Source organism: Rhinolophus sinicus, linkage group LG11 (genome assembly GCF_036562045.2).
Source record: "Rhinolophus sinicus isolate RSC01 linkage group LG11, ASM3656204v1, whole genome shotgun sequence".
Taxonomy (NCBI): Eukaryota; Metazoa; Chordata; class Mammalia; order Chiroptera; family Rhinolophidae; genus Rhinolophus; species Rhinolophus sinicus.
The window spans coordinates 3528771-3546898 of record NC_133760.1 but is presented as its reverse complement, the minus strand read 5'-3'; the positions used below and the strand labels follow the sequence as shown (position 1 = coordinate 3546898).

The 18128-nt window shown below is 40.4% G+C and overlaps 1 protein-coding gene and 1 long non-coding RNA gene across 2 annotated transcripts; both read left to right on the top strand.

Annotated features, from left to right (window-relative positions):
• Positions 1-6956: 6956 nt before the first annotated feature.
• Positions 6957-7880, top strand: VN1R1 (vomeronasal 1 receptor 1). The gene is given in 1 exon segment (XM_019711635.2): positions 6957-7880. A coding segment is annotated over 1 exon segment (924 nt).
• A 5193-nt stretch (positions 7881-13073) lies between these two features.
• LOC141567613 (uncharacterized) lies at positions 13074-17787 on the top strand. The gene is made up of 2 exons (XR_012490414.1): positions 13074-15102; positions 17325-17787. It is a non-coding gene; the product is annotated as an uncharacterized LOC141567613 (long non-coding RNA).
• Positions 17788-18128: the final 341 nt, after the last annotated feature.

Sequence of the window (18128 nt, the reverse complement as noted above, 5' to 3'; positions counted from 1 at the left end):
ATACTCCATTATATAAATGTACCACAGTTTCTTAATCTAGTCATCTACCAATGGGCATTTAGGTTGTTTCCATGTCTTGGCTATTGTGTATAGTACTGCAATAAACATAGGAGTGTGTAAAGATTTTTGAATTAGAGTTTTGGATTTCTCCGGATAGATACCCAGGAGTGGAATTGCTGGCTCATAAGGTAGTTCCATTTTCAGATTTTTGAGATACCTCCATACTATTTTCCATAGTGGCTGCACCAATCTGCAAGCCCACCAACAGTGCACAAGCATACCCTTTTCTCCACATCCGCGCCAGCACTTGTTTGTTGATTTATTGATGATAACATTTTGACTAGGGTGAGGTGGTATCTCATTGTGGTTTTTATTTGCATTTCTCTGATGGTTAGTGAGGTTGAGCATTTCTTCATATGTCTGTTTGCCATCTGTATGTCCTTTTTAGAAAAATGTCTCTTCATGTCCTCTGCCCATTTTTTAATTGGGTTGTTTGTGTTTTTGGAGTTGAGTTGAGTGAGTTTTTTATAAATTTGTGATATTAACCCCTTATCAGATATATCATTGGCAAATATCTTTTCCCATTCAGTAGGATCCCTTTTTGTTTTATTGATGGTTTCCTTTGCTGTGAAAAAACTTTTTAGTTTGATGTAATCCCACATGTTTATTTTTTCTCTTACTTCCCTCGCTAGAGGGGATATATCAGTAAAAATCTTACTCTGGGTAATGTCTGTGAAGTTTCTTCCTATATTTTCTTCTAGGAATTTTATGGTTTCAGATCTTACATTTAAGTCTTTAAGCCATTTTGAATTTATTTTTGTATATGGTGTAAGGAGGTGGTCCAGCTTCATTTTTTTGCATGTGTCTGTCCAGGTTTCCCAGCACCATTTATTGAATAGACTGTCTTTATCCCACCGTACATTCTTGCTTCCATTGTCATAGATTAAATGGCCATATAGGCATGGATTTATTTCTGGACTCTCTATTCTTTTCCATTGATCTATGTGTCTGTTTTTATGCCAGTACCATGCTGTTTTGATTACTGTAGCCTTGTAGTATAAGTTGATGTCAAGTATTGTTATACTTCCCACTTTGTTCTCATTTCTTAAGATTGCTGAGGCTATCTGGGGTCTTTTATGGGCCCTACTAAATTTTAGGATTATATGTTCTATTTCTGTGAAAAACGTTGTTGGTAGTCTGATAGGAATTGCATTGAATATGTATATTGCCTTAGGCAGTATGGGCTATATTAACTATATTAATTCTTCCTATCCATGAACATGGTATGTGTTTCCATCTATTTGTATCTTCTTTCATTTCTTTCTTCAGTGTCTTAAAATTTTCTGAGTACAGATCTTTTACTTCTTTGGTTAAACTTATTCCCAGGTATTTTATAGTCTTTGGAGCAATTGTAAATGGGATTTTTTTTTTTTATTTCTCCTTCTGATGTTTTATTATTGGCATATACAAATGCAACTGATTCTTGAATATTAATTTTGTATCCTGCTACTTTATTAAATTCATGTATCAGCTCTAATAGTTTCTTGGTGGAGTCTTTAGTGTTCCCTCTATATAGTATCATGTCATCTGCATATAATGACAATTTTACTTCCTCCTTACCGATTTGGATGCCTTTTATTTCTTTCTCTTGTCTGATTGCTGTGGCTAGAACTTCCAGCACTATGTTGAATAGAAGTGGAGAAAGTGGGCAACTTGCCTTGTTCCTGATCTTAAGGGGAATGGTTTTAGCTTTTCCCCATTGAGTATGGTGTTAGCTGTGGGTTTATCATATATGGCCTTTATTATGTTGAGATATGTTCCCTCTATTCCCACTTTCTTAAGGGTTTTTATCATAAATGGCTGCTGGATTTTATCAAATGCTTTTTCTGCATCTATTGATATGATCATGTGATTTTTATTTTTCATTTTGTTAATGTGGTGTATCACATTAATTGATTTGCGGATGTTGAACCACCCTTGCATACCAGGGATGAATCCCACTTGATCATGGTGTATGATCTTTTTAATGTATTGCTGAATTCTGTTCGCTAATATTTTGTTGAGGATTTTTGCATCTATGTTCATTAGTGATATCGGCCTGTAGTTTTCTTTTTTGTGGTGTCTTTGTCTGATTTTGGGATCAGGGTGATAGTGGCTTCGTAAAAAGTGTTTGGGAGTCTTCCCTCCCTCTGGATTTTTTGGAAGAGTTTGAGGAGAATAGGTGACAATTCTTTTTTGAACGTTCTGTAAAATTCACCTGTAAAGCCATCTGGTCCACGGCTTTTGTTTATTGGGAGATTGTTGATTACTGATTCCATTTCCCTGGTGGTAATCAGTCTACTCAGGTTTTCTGTTTCTTCTTGAGTTAGCCTTGGAAGGTTGTACACCTCTAGAAAATTGTCCATTTCTTCCAGATTGTCAAACTTGTTGGCATATAGTTGCTCATAGTAATTTCTTAAATTTTTTTGTATTTCTGCAGTGTCGGTTGTCACTTCTCCTCTTTCATTTTGGATTTTATTAATTTGGGTCCTCTCTCTCTTTTTTTTAATGAGTCTGGCTAAAGGTTTGTCAATTTTGTTTATCTTCTCTAAGAACCTACTCTTGGATTCATTGATCTTTTGTATTGTTTTTCTGGTTTCTATTTCATTTATTTCTGCTCTGATCTTTTTTATCTCCTTCCTTGCACTCCTTTTGGGCTTATTTTGCTGTTTTTTTCCCAGATTCCTGAAGTGTGAAGTTAAACTGTTGATTAGCAATGTTTCTTGTTTCTTTAGGTAGGCCTGCAATGCTATGAATTTCCCTCTTAGGACTGCTTTCGCAGCATCCCATAGATTTTGGGTCGTCGTGTTTTCATTTGTGTTTGTCTCGAGGTATCTTTTGATTTCTTCCTTGATCTCCTGGTTGACCCATTCATTATTTAGTAACATGTTATTCAGCCTCCATGAATTGGTGTGTCTTCCAGTTTTTTTCCTGTAGTTCATTTCTAATTTCATAGCACTGTGGTCAGAGAAGACAATTGGTATGATTTCAATTTTCTTAAATTTATCAATACTTGTTTTGTTGCCTAACATATGGTCTATCTTGGAAAATGTTCCACGTGCGCTTGAGAAGAACGTGTATTCTGCAGCTTTGGGGTGAAATGCTCTGAAAATATTGATTAAATCCAAGTGGTCCAATGTGTCATTTAAGTCTGTTGTTTCCATATTGATTTTCTGTCTGGAAGACCTGTCCCTTGTTGCCAGAGGTGTGTTGAAGTCCCCTACCATGATAGTGCTACTGTTGATATCTGTTTTATATATTTAGGTGCTCCTATGTTGGGTGCATAGATGTTTACTAGGGTTATGTCCTCTTGTTGGTTTGATCCCTTTATTATTATATAGTGCCCATCTTTGCCTTTTAATATGTTCTTCATTTTAAAGTCTATTTTGTCAGATATAAGTATTGCAACTCCAGCTTTATTCTCATTTCCATTTGCATGAAATCTCTTACTCCAACCCTTCACTTTCAGCCTGTGTGTGTCTTTTGATCTGAGGTGAGTCTCTTGTATACAGCATATACAAGGGTCTTGTTTTCTTATCCACCCAGCCACTCTATGTCTCTTGATTGGAACATTTAATCTGTTTACATTTAAAGTGATTATTGATAGGTACATAGTTATTGCCATTTTTAAATTTGTAGTTAGATTTTTTTCATCTTTCTTCTATTTACAGAAGTCCTTTTAGAATTCTTGCAGTGCTGGCTTGGTGGTAATAAATTCTTTTAGCTTATTCTTTTCTGGGAAGCTTTTTATCTCTCCATCAACTTTAAATGATAGCCTTGCTGGATAAAGCAATCTAGGTTGTAGGCCTTTGTTTTCCATCACTTTGAGTATCTCCTGCCACTCCCTCCTGGCCTTCAATATTTCTGTAGAAAAGTCATTTGATAGTCTTATGGGTGTTCCTTTGTATGTAACCCTCTGTCTTTCTCTTGCTGCTTTTAGGATTCTCTCTTTGTCTTTAACCTTTGCCATTTTAACTATAATGTGTCTTGGTGTGGACCTGTTTGGGTTTATCCTGGTTGGAACTCTCTGCACTTCCTGGGCTTGTATGTTGGTTTCCTTCATCAGGTTAGGGAAGTTTTTGACATTATTACTTCAAATATGTTCTCAATCCCTTGCTTCCTCTCTTCACCTTCTGGTATTCCTATGATGAGCATGTTGTTGCACTTGATGTTATCCCAGAGGTCTCTTAAACCATCTTCATTGTTTTTTATTCTTTTTTCTTTCTGTTGTTCTGTTTGGGTGATCTCTGCTAACTTGTCTTCTAAGGCGCTGATTCGATCCTCTGCTTCATGTAACCTGCTGTTAATTCGTTCAAGTGAGTTCTTTATTTCAGTAATTGTGTTCTTTAGTTCTAACTGGTTGTTCGTTATGATTTCTACATCCTTCTTGATGTCCTCTCTAAGCTCCTTAAACATTCTTATCATCAGTGTTCTGAACTCTATCTCTGATAGGTTGGTTACCTCTGTTTTATTTTGTTCCAATTCTGGAGATTTCTTCTGTTCTTTTATTTGGGATATGTTTCTTTGTTTTTTCATTCTGGCTGACTCTCTGTGTTTGCTTCGATGTATTAGGTAGATCCCCTTGAGTTCTTAGTTCTTGCTGGGTTATCTTATGTATAATGTGTCCTTTATATTTGACTTGCACTACTTCGTTCTTCTCCTCTGCATGTGCTCCAAAGGTGACTCTTGTGTTGTATATATTGTCCTGATAAAGAAGATCTTTAATTGCTTTTTGCTTGTGAGTAGGTGGGGTTAACTCCTAGGCTGACTAGTTGTGAGACTTGGCTCTGCCCACCTCAGGGTGTTCTGCTGCATGAGGGCTGACCACTTAAATGTGGTTTGGCCTCTATGGGCTCTTGTGCCTGTGGAGAATTCCCTCTGGTGTGTCACTTGTAGGTCAAACCCGGTAGTACTCTGGTTTGGTCTGGAGTTGACCTCTGGGTGTGTTGAATCTTGTGCCTCTTAAGCTGGGCCCTGGTAGGGCAATTTCAGAACAAAGCAAATCACCAAGCACAGCAACAATAACAACAACAACAACAAAGAAAAAATCAAATACCTTCACATGTAAAAACAATTGACAACCCCCACTCAACACAGGCAAAGATATCAAAGAAATAAAGACAAAACAAAACGAAACAAAACAAAAAGCAGCACCAGTCTTGGCTTAAGCCCACCAAGTAATCTCCAGATTGTCCTCTGCTGTGCCAAAGAGTCCTCTGCGTATTGTGCAGGTAGAGCCAGTCAGCTGGTGCCCAGAGTGACGTTGGAACTGAAGATTTAGATGTGTGGGGCTGAGGGGTCTGGATGGTAGTTTCCTGTGTCCAGTTCTCCTGAGTCTTAGGGCACTTCTTCTGTGTGTGTGTGTGGGGGGGGGGGGGGCGGCGGGAGGTTTCTAAGCTGCTGAAAGCCCAGAGCTGCGTCTGCCACTTACTGCTGATCCCTGGGAGTGCCTCTGCAGTTGTAATTGCCCCGCCCTAGGCAGGCCAGAAAGGGTGGAGGCTGGGGATGGAGGGGTCTTCTCTCTACCAGCCCAGCCGTGTCACACTCTTCCCAAAGGCCAGAAAAGTTGGTGGCTGGGGGTGGAGGAGTCTCTTCTCTCCTAGCCCAGCAAAAATCACACTCTTCCCAGCCTCTTCCCTGGGTCAGAGCTGCATGGCTGTCTTCCCTAGAACCTGAGCACTAAGGCTCCTCTGTAATCCGACACTACTCCTCAGTTCAGGGGCCAGTTTAAGTCTCTGGAAGGGCGGGGGTAGGATTGGAAGAGCGGTGGGGGGGAGGGGCCCAGGTATGGAGTTTGTATCATTTGTCCTGCCTAGGGCCCCAACTGGAGGTCTCACTGAGGTTATTGCCTCAAATGCTGGATATTTCCCCTCTCAGCGGGAGAGATCAGCTGTGGGATGCAGGGAAAGAGCCCACCTCCTAGCTTTTGTGTTCTCTGTTCCGTCCTGGGATCCCCTGCGTCTCTGCAGCTGCGGATGCCACATGCTGGCCGCGTTTCCACCTCCGCAGATGCGGGCCGCGTCTCCATTCCGCTCCTTCTGTATTTTTAAATTATATATTACATGCATTATTTCTTCCCAAATATATGATTGTAGACTTTATTTAAAATTTTATTTTATGCATATATAATCTTTTGTCTTATACTGAAAGTTTTATTTACCAATTATGTTAATAGTCTTTTTAATATGTTTCAAATTATTAATGCCAGTATAATTTGCAAAAAGTGGATATGTGCAACAGTTTCCTATTTCTTTTCAGGCATTTCTGCCTTCATCTATGCCTCTGTTTATTAGGAACTTGACATTTTTCTTACAAGTGCACATAGAATACCATGCTGATAGACCCTCAGGTTAATTTTTTTCATTTAACTTTGTATTTTATGGATTTTGATATATGATTTTTATTGATGGTTTTCAATAATTATGTGATATATTTATATTTCTACATGTCAAAAATGGAACTTAGACTACGTTATAAAGCTTAGTTTACATCTGTATCCTTTAGTTCCATTCAATCACTTCCCCTATATTTAAATATTTATATTCTTAAGAAATACCTTTACACATGTTCTGTATCTTGCCTTTTTCATGTAGACTGTATCATGGAGAAAAATCTGTGTCTGTACACAGGAATCTCCCTCACTCATCTCTACAGCTGTAAAAACCCTGGTGGGCCGTTGTGCCCCTCCACTCACCCTGGAGATGTGAACCAAGACTGTTTAAAATCCAGGTCCTCATTGAATTGCCTTTGCACACATGAGCAAAAATTCTAACAGCCCACTGAAAGTGAAAATATATGGGAGAGGCTAAGTTTCAAACACTGAAGGATGTGCTGATGGTGACACATTTACTTCTATTTGTTTAACAATTCAGTCCTCTGACTTCAACTAAAACCTGTGCCCTGTAGGTACTGACACGATGCATTCTGTCATCTTGAAAATGGGGATTATGTTCTTCACTCAGACAGGAATTGGCCTCCTGGGAAATCTCTACTTCCTTTGTCTTTATAATTTTGCTTTGCTCACTGGATGTAATTTGAGACACACAGACCTGATTTTCATGCAACTGGTCTCAGCCAACTTCCTGGCTCTTTTCTCTAAAGGTGTCCCTCAGACAACGGCAGCTTTTGGATGGCGATATTTCCTAGATGATACTGGATGTAAACTTGTCTTCTATTTTCACAGTGTGGCCATAGGAGTTTCCTTCAACACCATCTGCCTCTTAAATGGCTTCCAGATCATTAAGCTGAACCCCAGCATTTGGAGGTGGATGGACCTCAAGATTAGATCCCTAACGTGCATTGCCTTCTGCTGCTCCCTTTGCTGGATCCTGCATCTCTTGATAAATTCATGTGTCCCTATAGTAGTACAAGGTTCTTTGAAGGGGAAGAACTTCAGTGTGAACAACAATTATGGATACTGTTCTTCACATATGAAAGGGGGTGTTTTAGATTTGTTAACTGCAGTCACATATATTTTCCCTCACTTTTTGAGTTTAGGCTTCACGGTCTCAGCCAGTGGCTCCCTAGTCCTTGTCCTGCACAGACACAAGCAGCAAGTCCAATACATTTGCAGCAACTGACTCTCCCCCAGACCATCCCATGAGGCCAGAGCCACACACACCATCCTGGTCCTGATGAGCTCTTTTGTTACCTTTTATTCAGCCTACGTCATTTTGATAATTTGGATGATTCTAGCTACAAACTGAGGCCTGTGGATGGTGAACATCTCTGTGTTTCTGGCATCATCCTTTCCAGTCTTCTTCCCCTTTGTGCTCATCATCAGTGACACCCATATGTCTCAGCTCTGCTTTGCCTGCAGGGCAAGCAAATCAGTTTCCTAATCTGGTTGTAGGCCCAGGAGTCTGTGTCATTCAGATATTCAATTCAACATTTGTTAATGTCCAGGGCATCTTACAGTCAGGAATATGTTATAAATAAGGGCAGTAACGTCCCCGCTTGCATCCATCTTACTATGAAGCTAAAAATGAACATCATGTATATAATGAAAAAAGATTCCTCATTCCAACTATTCCACGGAAAACATCAGGACATTTAAAAATAGTGTAATGAAGGGAAATTCCTCAGTATATGGCCTCAGGGAAGTCTAGTACTTTGGCCTTAATAAAGATTCCAGGAACGGTTTTTGTTAGTTTGTTTAGTTTTATTTAAATATATTCTCAAAGTACTTCTGAGTTCATCTTTTTGACTGGAGAAAAATCACTTGGAAAGACTTATGTAGGGAAAACATGTGCAGTCCAATGGGATGGGGATGAATCCTGAATGTTGGGAGTACTGAGAGTTGGGAACAAAGCAGAAAATAGTGTTCTGGATAAACGCTTAGTACAGCCAAGAAATCTGAACTGTTGTTTGAGAAAAATGAAAGGACAGTGAACGGATTCAATCAGGTGAGTGAAAATAGCAGTACTCCTTATGACAAATTATTTATAAAATATTTTAATTTAAAAATATTTAATTAAAAATTTTACTTATTTTTACTAATAACACTATAGCACTTTATTGTTATAATTTGAATTTAAAAAAGAAAATGAATAATGAGCACTCTGTCTATTACAGAAATAATGATGTAAAACTGAATGATAAAAAACAAGATCTGACTAATATGAGGATATAATATATTCATTGAAAGTATCAATGACCTTATACATTTTGAGTCATTCTCTATTTTATACTTCAATTTTTCTGTGTAGATGCAAACTATGGATCATAATCATTGAAAAAATATGTTGGTAAAATGTTGAGGGCCGGCTTGGTGGCTCATGTGGTTGGAGCTCCGTGCTCCTAACTCTGAAAGCTGCTGGTTCGATTCCCACATGGGCCAGTGGGCTCTCAACAACAAGGTTGCCGGTTCAACTCCTTGAGTCCTGCAAGAGATGGTGGGCTGCGCCCCCTGCAACTAGCAACGGCAACTGGACCTGGAGCTGAGCTCCGCCCTCCAAAACTAAAACTGAAAGGACAACTTGACGCTGAACGGCACCTTCCACAACTAAGATTGAAAGGACAACAACTTGACTTGGAAAAAAGTCCTGGAAGTACACACTGTTCCCCAATAAATTCCTGTTCCCCTTCGCCAATAAAATCTTTAAAAAAACCACACACATTGATATTGACTTGTCTTTTGACATTTATTTTTAATGCAAATTTCTTGAAGCTTGTGTTGCAACTCAGAAGACATTCTACCTCTCATGGTCAATTGGCTTGCAACAGAAATCTTCACCACCTTAACTTAGGCATATATTTTAAGAGACTATTTTAAAAGTTACCACCTCAGGAATCCTATGACACCCACATACTCTATCCTTCTTTGCATGGGTTTATGCAATTATAAAGTTTGAAGAATTCATACCATCGTTGGTACTTATACAATTACTAATAATGTGCCCTGCAATATTTTAAATACTCCTCATCTTTCTGTTTGTTTGGTCTTTTCCATCCTGTAATATTGTATTGGCATGTCACAGACTGAACATTAAAGTATGACTTTAGTCCCTGAAATAGAAGTATAATTTTGTGTATATCTAAGGGGAAGGAGTAGGGCATATGTAGAGGTGGATAGTAGAAGGCTCTGGGGAGGGAGGGATCCTCTTGCCAAGAGGTGGATGGGTTGACTGATATGAGTCATGTGCCTCCTGGGGAAATCACTAATCTCCATTTATCATTAGAATGGCCTAGATCATAGTAAACACTATCAGATTCCACATTGGGCTTGGGAGTGTAGGAGTATGTGTTTCGGTAGAGAGTGATGAGGAATATAGAAGGATCACAGGCAAGCTCCATGGATCACCCAGCAAGCTCAGAAACACAATAGAATGCCTAGTAGTAAAGGAAAAAATAAAGAAATGACCTGTGTCCAATTTATGCCTTAAGAGACGTAGACCTTGGGTGTCACTGTGGTGGTTTTAGTGTCCAGGATGAAGCTGTGTCCAGTGACGTTTTGGATTGCGGTAATGTCATCTGTGCTGTGGGACTAGGGTATCCATTCCAAGTGGATACACACCTGGGTTCATGTGGGTCACAGCATTTGGTATGTTTGATTGACACAATGTCTTCCCTGGGAATTTGGGCCTCCATATTGTAATCATGCATCCAGTGGTATAGCAATTGGACCAACAATCAACAGGATGGTGTGAAGATGCACTTGACAGCTTTTATTTTTTTATGGAATTTTAGCTTAAATGGGTTCCATATCAGATGAGTGGCTTCTTGGCCAGGGGTACACTGTATGGTTTTTGGTCCCAAGATAATAACCTCCCTTGTCCTAGCTTCCATCCCTTATACAATTGGGGCATGATTGAAAATTTATTAAGATAAGTTAAGATCTGGAGCAAAATAGAGACCCATTTAGGGGTCTATTTGATGGACTGGAATTTTGAAAAGAGTTGTACGAGGTGACCGTTATTTTTCTCAGTTAAACCAGCGATTGGAGACCATTTAGGGATATGAAAGTTCTGTTTAATGTTCTTTTCAGGGATCCAGTATTGTGTGTTCTGAAAGTAAAATGTGTATCTTTGTTATTACTAGTAATGTCTACAAGGCCAAAGGGAATAGGAGTGTCCTGTATTGTGCTCTTATTGTATGTATTTTGATTTTGGTTTATACTTTGGATATCTGTGGGACAACATTCCTAGAGTCCTTTACCTTGAAGAAGACAATTTTTAGGCAATTGCCCATCTGTTTATAATAAATGTGAAGATGGGTCTATTTTTTGGCCAGGGCCTCCAGTCTGATGAGTGCCTGATGTTTGCTAAAGTGTGTTGTTTAGGACCTGTTTATTATTTGGGACATCCTGGTTAAGGGATGGAACATGGTTCCATTCTATCAAGTTCCATCATGTATGATGGTTAGCAGTGCCATTTGTATAGTCCACAAATTGTCATTGCTCTTCACTCAGTTAATCTCAAGGGGTTTTCCAGGTAGCCAAGGGGTTTTAAGGGAGAGGTGACCTCCTCCAGCACCATGGCATACGGCGAAGGACTAAGAATAGAAGATGTCACATTCTCCTGCAAGTGAAACATGCCAGAATGCCCAGATTAAGCTCTGTTCTGTCTTAAGGAGGCCTTGGTAGCTATGCCGAGCTTATAGGGTGCTGTTTCCCTGACCAGAGAAACATTATGGGCAGCCGGAATGGAGAGTCACAGGCTCAGGTCTGTGAGAGCATCTATTTTTAGGGGAACCAAGTATTGTAGGCAGTAATTGCTATTTTAATGGTGTGTAGCAAGAGGTTGAGAGGGACAGTTTCTTTCATGAGAAGCTCTTGAGTAACCAAAACCTCAGACGTTGTCCAGAGGTTCCAGAAGTCATGAGAAGAGGTTGTCAAAGCCTCTACAGTGAAGGAGACTCAGATGCATTAACAGGAGTGCTTGTTAATTTTCGTATGGATAGATTTTTGTTGGAGGGAGCCCCATTTGAGGTGGGCTGATGTGTAAGTAGCAGCATCAATGAGATTTTTAAAAATTGGTAAATGAGGAATATGTTGCCATAAGAACCCAAACAGAACTATAGGATGTCATCCATGTACTGTCATAACTGTGCTCCTGGAGAAAGGTGGAGCCAGTTGAGATCTTGTCTTCAATGATTGGGTGTGATAGAAAAATTGTTGAGGTACCGGATGGATAACCAATAACATATATATTGTATTTTAAATATTTCCCCTGTATCTAGGGGCTTTTTGTTTGTTTGTATACATTGTTGTCTTTTCTACATCAAAAAGCAACTGAGGACCAGTATTATGTTTTCTAAATATGGCATTTGCTGGTTATGAAAAATTAAAAGTTCCCCCTTTTTTATCCTTCAATTTGTAGTTGCCTAAAGTCGTAGCCTTTTTCCTTTCTTTTTTGTTTTCTATTTTATACATTTAGCCACTGGAAGCTATAGTTTTAGTTTCTGTCTCTGGCTGAAAAGAGGAAGAGAGGGGAGAGGGGAGAAGGCTGATGCCTCTGGGCAGCTGACTCTCGTTGGGAGGGCCCCAACAGTAGCCCCACACTTTATTTTCTTTTTAATTTTTTTTTGGACTGGCCTGTATATGTAGGCAGGTCAATTTTTTTTATTTTTTCATTTTTTCTTCCTTTTTTTTTTCTTTTTGTCTTCTCTGTCCATGACCTTTTCCCCCTTTTTTTCCCTCTATTTTTGGGTCTTTAATGGAAAACTCCTCGTGGTCCTAAGTGGCCTCTCCTGTGAGCAATACCTCGATTTCTAGGGTGTCCCAATCTACCTCTTCCAGTCAATTGGGTTGCAAGAAAAACCTTTACAACTTTAAATTAGGTGTATACTTTTAAAAAAAAGATTTTAAAAGCTACCTCAAGAATCCCATGATACCAACAATACTGCATCCTCGTTTGCATGGGTTTATGCCATCATCAGAAAGTTTGAAGAATTCATACCAACCTTGAAGCATGTGCAATTACTAACACTGGGCCCTGTAGTATTTAAAATAGCTCCCATTCATTTATTCCTTTCCATACCTAATATTTTATTGACATTATATTGACTGAACATTAAAATCTTTCGTCCCTGAAATTATATATGTTGGACATATCTCCATGTTTTAGTGCATATGGCTTCACTAGACTCCTATTTCTAACTTTTACCTGACCTGCCTATTTGACTCACTGGTGGGCATCTTAGTGTATCTGAAACTGAGCTGTTTTTCCAGCCCTTGCCCCCTCTCAGTCTTTTCCATCTCTATAAGTAAAATCATCATGTTCCCAGTTGCTTTTGCCCAAAATTTAGCCATTTTCTAAACTTGAATCATCTTTTCTGTGACTATTTATCACATGCATTACCAAGTCCAAAATTTTAATCAAAATGGATACAGTGAAATCTCAAACAACGCAACTTGTAGAAGAAAATACGAAAATTGTTGTGACCATGTTAATCAAATGTTTTTAAAACATACCACTGAAAACAAGACTGTCACAGAAAGTTTGAAAAATTAGAATTATTTTTTAAGTAAGATATTGAAAGATACTTGACTATTGAAAAGATTTATTAAAAGTGCAAGACCCTTTGTGTGCTGATAAGCAGCTGCACTTCTGAGAGCCCATTCACATAGATTAGGTATTTAATTTTTTTATATTAATTGAACCCATTCTTTGGGTGATTTAGGGAAAGTCAGAACCAAATGTTCCTTCTCTTTCCCCTTTATCATTAAACAGTTAGCCACTGGACAACAGAGGTGGAACCCCTTATATACCACTAAGTTGCAGGAAAAATTAGGATATGACAATTTCCTGTGCTTGAATATTACACGCAATATATCCACATGGCTTGTACCTTCATCTTTTTTGCAAGCATTGCCTGAAATATCCACTTGTCAATGAGCTCTCCCATTACCACCCAGTTTACATTGTGCCCTACACTTGTTCCCTGCTCACACCTCTAAGCTGGCTCCTTTTTTTTTTCTCCCTAGGCACTTATCACTTTACAACATTTTTTTGTATTTTATTCATTATTTGTTATTGGCTAATGTTTGTATTTCTTGATTATAACGTTGGCTCCATGCAGGCAGTTTCTTTGACAGTTCTTTCACCTGTGCATCTCATATACAAAGAATGTGTTGTATACATGCTTAACACGTGCTTACTGAAGCAGTAAATAAGTTACCCCAGTTTACACAAGCTCATTTCTAACACTTGGGCAACTCATTCTTTCTTTATGTTTTCTTTTTTTTTTTTTTTCGTCTCTTTTCCAGGCTGCCATTGCATAAGGTTCTCAGAACTGAAAAATAACCATATTTGAGATGCAAAATCTAAGGTTGACAAGAAACACAAGCCACTCTTGTTCACTGCTTCCTTCTGTCATATTGCAGATCTCAGTGTCCTCATCTCACATGTAATTTCCCCCTGGTCTTTTCACAGATATAGTTTCCCATGGGAGTTCCTTGTCTTTCTCGTGTCCATCCTTTTCCTCCTCCCAAGCTCCCCGCCGCTCATTTTCTCTCCCAAATGCTGTATTTCAGAAGTAGGATCCCCATTTGTCTTCTAGAGGCCAAGTCCCTGGTCCTCCCAGCCGGGTCCCTTGTGGAACCGGCTCGTGGCCCGATGGTCGGAGAACAGTAGCTCCGAGACTGAAAATTTTGAAGTAGAGCTTTCCAGCACCCAGAACCCATAAATGAGTGTCCGCCCTGAAGGAGGCCTTCCTAGGGTGCTGGCGTCCCCGTGTGGGGACCGAATGCAGAGCGACCCCGGACGGAGACGAGCCCGCAGGGCAGGACGTGGACCGGACTCTACAGCCCTAGCCGCGGCCTCCTGGGTTCCGGGCATCGCGCGGACGAAACCCCTGCGTGGCACCCGGTCCACCCGAACCGGCCTGGAATCTGTTCTCTCCTGTCCTGACCCCAGCCACTGAAGCGCCGAGACCGACGCCAACGCTTCAGGCACGCTTCAGGCGATGGACACGTTAGGAGCAGTCAGATGACATTTGCTCGCTTCCAGGTTCAGGGACGCCCTTGTGTCTGAGTGACTCTGGAGTGACAGTCCACGTAGATCTGAAGCTCTGGGAGCAGTTGAAATAACTCCTTTATCCTCTGGGAGCATCCGAGCGTCCCTGATGGTCACTCAGCCCACACCCCGAATCAGGTGCGGAAGGATGAAGCCCCTCCCTCCCAGCGCAGGAGAAAAAAGCGGGCTGCCAGGACCCGGGCCTGTGTTCAGGTACTTTAGGTACTTGATACCCCAGTCCCGGCCCGTGAGCAGCGGGGACTACATTACCCATAAGGCACTGCGCCGGGCATAAATAGCGGAGACCATGAGGTCCCAGGAGAGCAGCACTTCCAGTCCTGTGGGTCTCAATGTGGTGGTATTTCCGGCGTCTTCCTCGTACGGTCATTTTGATTGTTTTCGGGTCTTTTGATTCGATCTCGGCTGATGAGCTCTGGGTCGGAACCCGCAGGAGGGTACCGAGAAGGCGCTGAGAGGAGGACACTTTTCCTCTGAACAGTCCATTCTGAGGCTCAGCAACACCGCCAGGGTGACCCGGGCCAGGGCCGGGACAGGGAAGGCCCTGCCTGCCCCGCCGCCCCGCCCCGCCCCGAGGGTCCTGGCTCAGGTGAATATGGTTCCCCCGGGCCATCACTGTCCTCACCCCATCCGAACCCAAAAGCCCCGGGTGCGGGGCGCCTGCTCATGTCCTGCAGCCCAGGCCCCAGCGTCCTGGACGGTGAGGCGCTCGTGGGTGACATCCGATGTGGGAGAGGGTTACAGGCAGAGGGGCTTGCCGTGTATAGATGTGAAAGGACGACTGGGCCGGGATGATCTGGGAACCTGGGATCTGTCTTGTGTTTGCAGGGAATAGTGTTGTTAACCTAAGAATAAAAAGCCTTTCAAAGTGAGCAACAAGAAGCATTTATTTAAGATTTTAAAAAAAAGAACAGGTATTCTAGAAGCATTGTTTTAGGCAGAAGCACAAATAGTGTTCCCATTAGGTGACCAAGGCAAAGGGTATTTATGAAGAGAGGAGGAAACAATTCAATCAATGGAAGGCATTTCTATGGGTGCAAATGACAGAAGACAGTGATGTCAATTCTGAACAATATTTTTAATTTACAGTCTAGTAATCATCAGTCCAGTATTCATAATATCTGCTTTCTTGTTATCTTTACAAACAGTTCTGTGTGAGTGCAGGGTTGCTTAGGCCCAGTCGAAAGGCTGTGTCGCTATTTTAATATTCCAAAGGTTTCAGGCATGAGACATGCAAGACAGTTGCTCTCGCAGTGATTCCATTTACATTTGACAGAGTGTGATTCCATTTACATTTGACAGAGTGTTAGGAGTGACGCCTGAACTGGCAGGCTGACAAGTTGTATCGTAATTCTCAGGATGGGAAACCACGGAGGGTTGTGACAGACACAGTCTAAATTAGGGTTTTAAAACTTTCCCAAAAGCTGCTTAGTGGAAGAAAAGACTGAATGGTGGGTAATAATAATGAGGCACAGGAAGGTTTTCTTGCCCAGGGTCACACAGATGGTAACAGTCAGCACTGAGGACTGAGGCCTAGAGATAACGCAGTCATCTGAGGTCACCTGGCTCCAGAGCTGAGCAGGGGTACAGGGAAACCTGAGCCCTGGAAGCCCCACCAAAGTCACATGCCTCTAAGGACTGCCTACCTCCCACAGATGCCCTACTACTCAACTTCCTAGGGACCTTACACAGATGGGTTCAAAGATCCCTGAGTCTCCCTGGTCCTGACCCACACATGTGGCCTCTGGGACTGTGATGTTCTTTGACTTTTCACTGCCAGTTTTCCAGCTCTTAGGTTTAGAGATTTTAAACAAACCACAAACCCCAAGACCCAAGTCAACACTGAGGTTGTATTTAAGGATATAAATCTGAAGAGGAACTTAGAAATCACACAACCCAATCAACTGTTTCATTTGACTCCAAGGTAACTTTGTCATCTGTCTACTTTAATATGGTTGCACTTTCACATTCAAAATCCATGTTGAAAAGAAAAACATGACCTGTAAGAAAAATATTATTCTTGCATAATATTTTCAATATATGCTAAAATGTTCATAATATAAAACTGAGTTTTAAAAGCATGTTATATAACTAATAAAATGACTTCAATAGGTTTAAATCTATTCATTCAGAATTCAGTATTTTTTCAATTGGCTATTGTGATTTGGGCTGATTTTAAAAATGCTTATATTATGTGCTTTCAAAGTTTTCTAGAGTAAATAATATTTATAAAATAAATTTAATAGGTATGTGATATAACCATAAGTGCATTAACCAAACCAAATATTGTTCTTAAATAGATTTTTAAAGTGATAATCACCTAGGAAGACTGACAAGGTAAATAAAAGAAAAATCATATTACCATGATAATGAAGCAGCAATAAGAGACAATACAAATTAGGGGTATTAAATAACTGTATGCCAACAAATATGGTGACATATGTGAGATGCACACATTTCTTGAAAAGAAATTCACAAAACTCACATGGAAGAAAAATATTTCAATAGACTCATATGTATGAAAGAAACAAATTCATTTAAAAAATTAATTACTCAAATACCCAAACACTGAAGACCAGATTGGTTCCACTAACGAATTCTACTAAACATTTAAAGACTAATACCATAGTAATACATTCTTTTAGAAAATAGAGATCAAATTCTTCCTAGTTCATTTTATGAGGTTGTGGTCACACAACAGCCTAGTTGTTTGTCCCCCCGCACCTTTCCTTAAGGAAAGAAGAGTCTGTGGGACTGTGCTTCTCTGGGACTAAGTTTGTTACACCTTGTGTCTCTCTGTTTGGTCTCCAGAAGAAGGGTTTGCAGTCAAAGACGAGTAAGATTCCCCACGGGGGGAACAACTCAAGCCAGACGGAACCCCATTGAGACCCCCATGAGCTGCCTTGGAACATCTGGGAAAGAGCCTTGCCTCCCCTTCTCCCATGCTTGAGAAAAGCTGCTGCTGACTCTTGCTACTCCCTCTCACCTAATTGTGAGAGAAGTCTTTAGAGCGATAAGATCAATCTCTGTCTGCTCAGCTCATGGAATTGTTTTACCACGAGAGACTTTGTCCCCCAGGGAGGTGCATACCACACCTTAGTCATCATGGGACTATATGCTTCGGCTGTTTTGGGACAAATAATTTCAGTTTGAAGTCATTTTCTGACGTAGTGGTTGAGTTTCACAGACCATGTCTTAAACAATGTAACTTCCTTGTGTGTAATCAATAAATACCGTCAGTCGGTCTGATTTGGCCCTCTGAGATTTAACTGCATTGAGTCTCTGCTTCTTTCTTATAGCTTAACCCAAAGCCGCCTCTTCTCACCTCCCCACAGCCTGTGTTGCGCTGGACGCGACATGAGGTAACATAACTCTGATATCAAAATCTAATGAGTACAAGAAAAAACTAATACATAACATAATCCTAATTCATAAATAAAACAATCCTTAGCAAAATATATAGCAAATCAAATCCAGGGAAAAAGATGAATTATTGAGTTTTATTAGAGAAACATGAACTGGTTGGACTCTAGATAATGAAGAAGAATGAAGATTTACAGCATAAAGGAGTCTAAAAAGACAGGACAAATAAATAAAATGTGTGATTTTGGATTT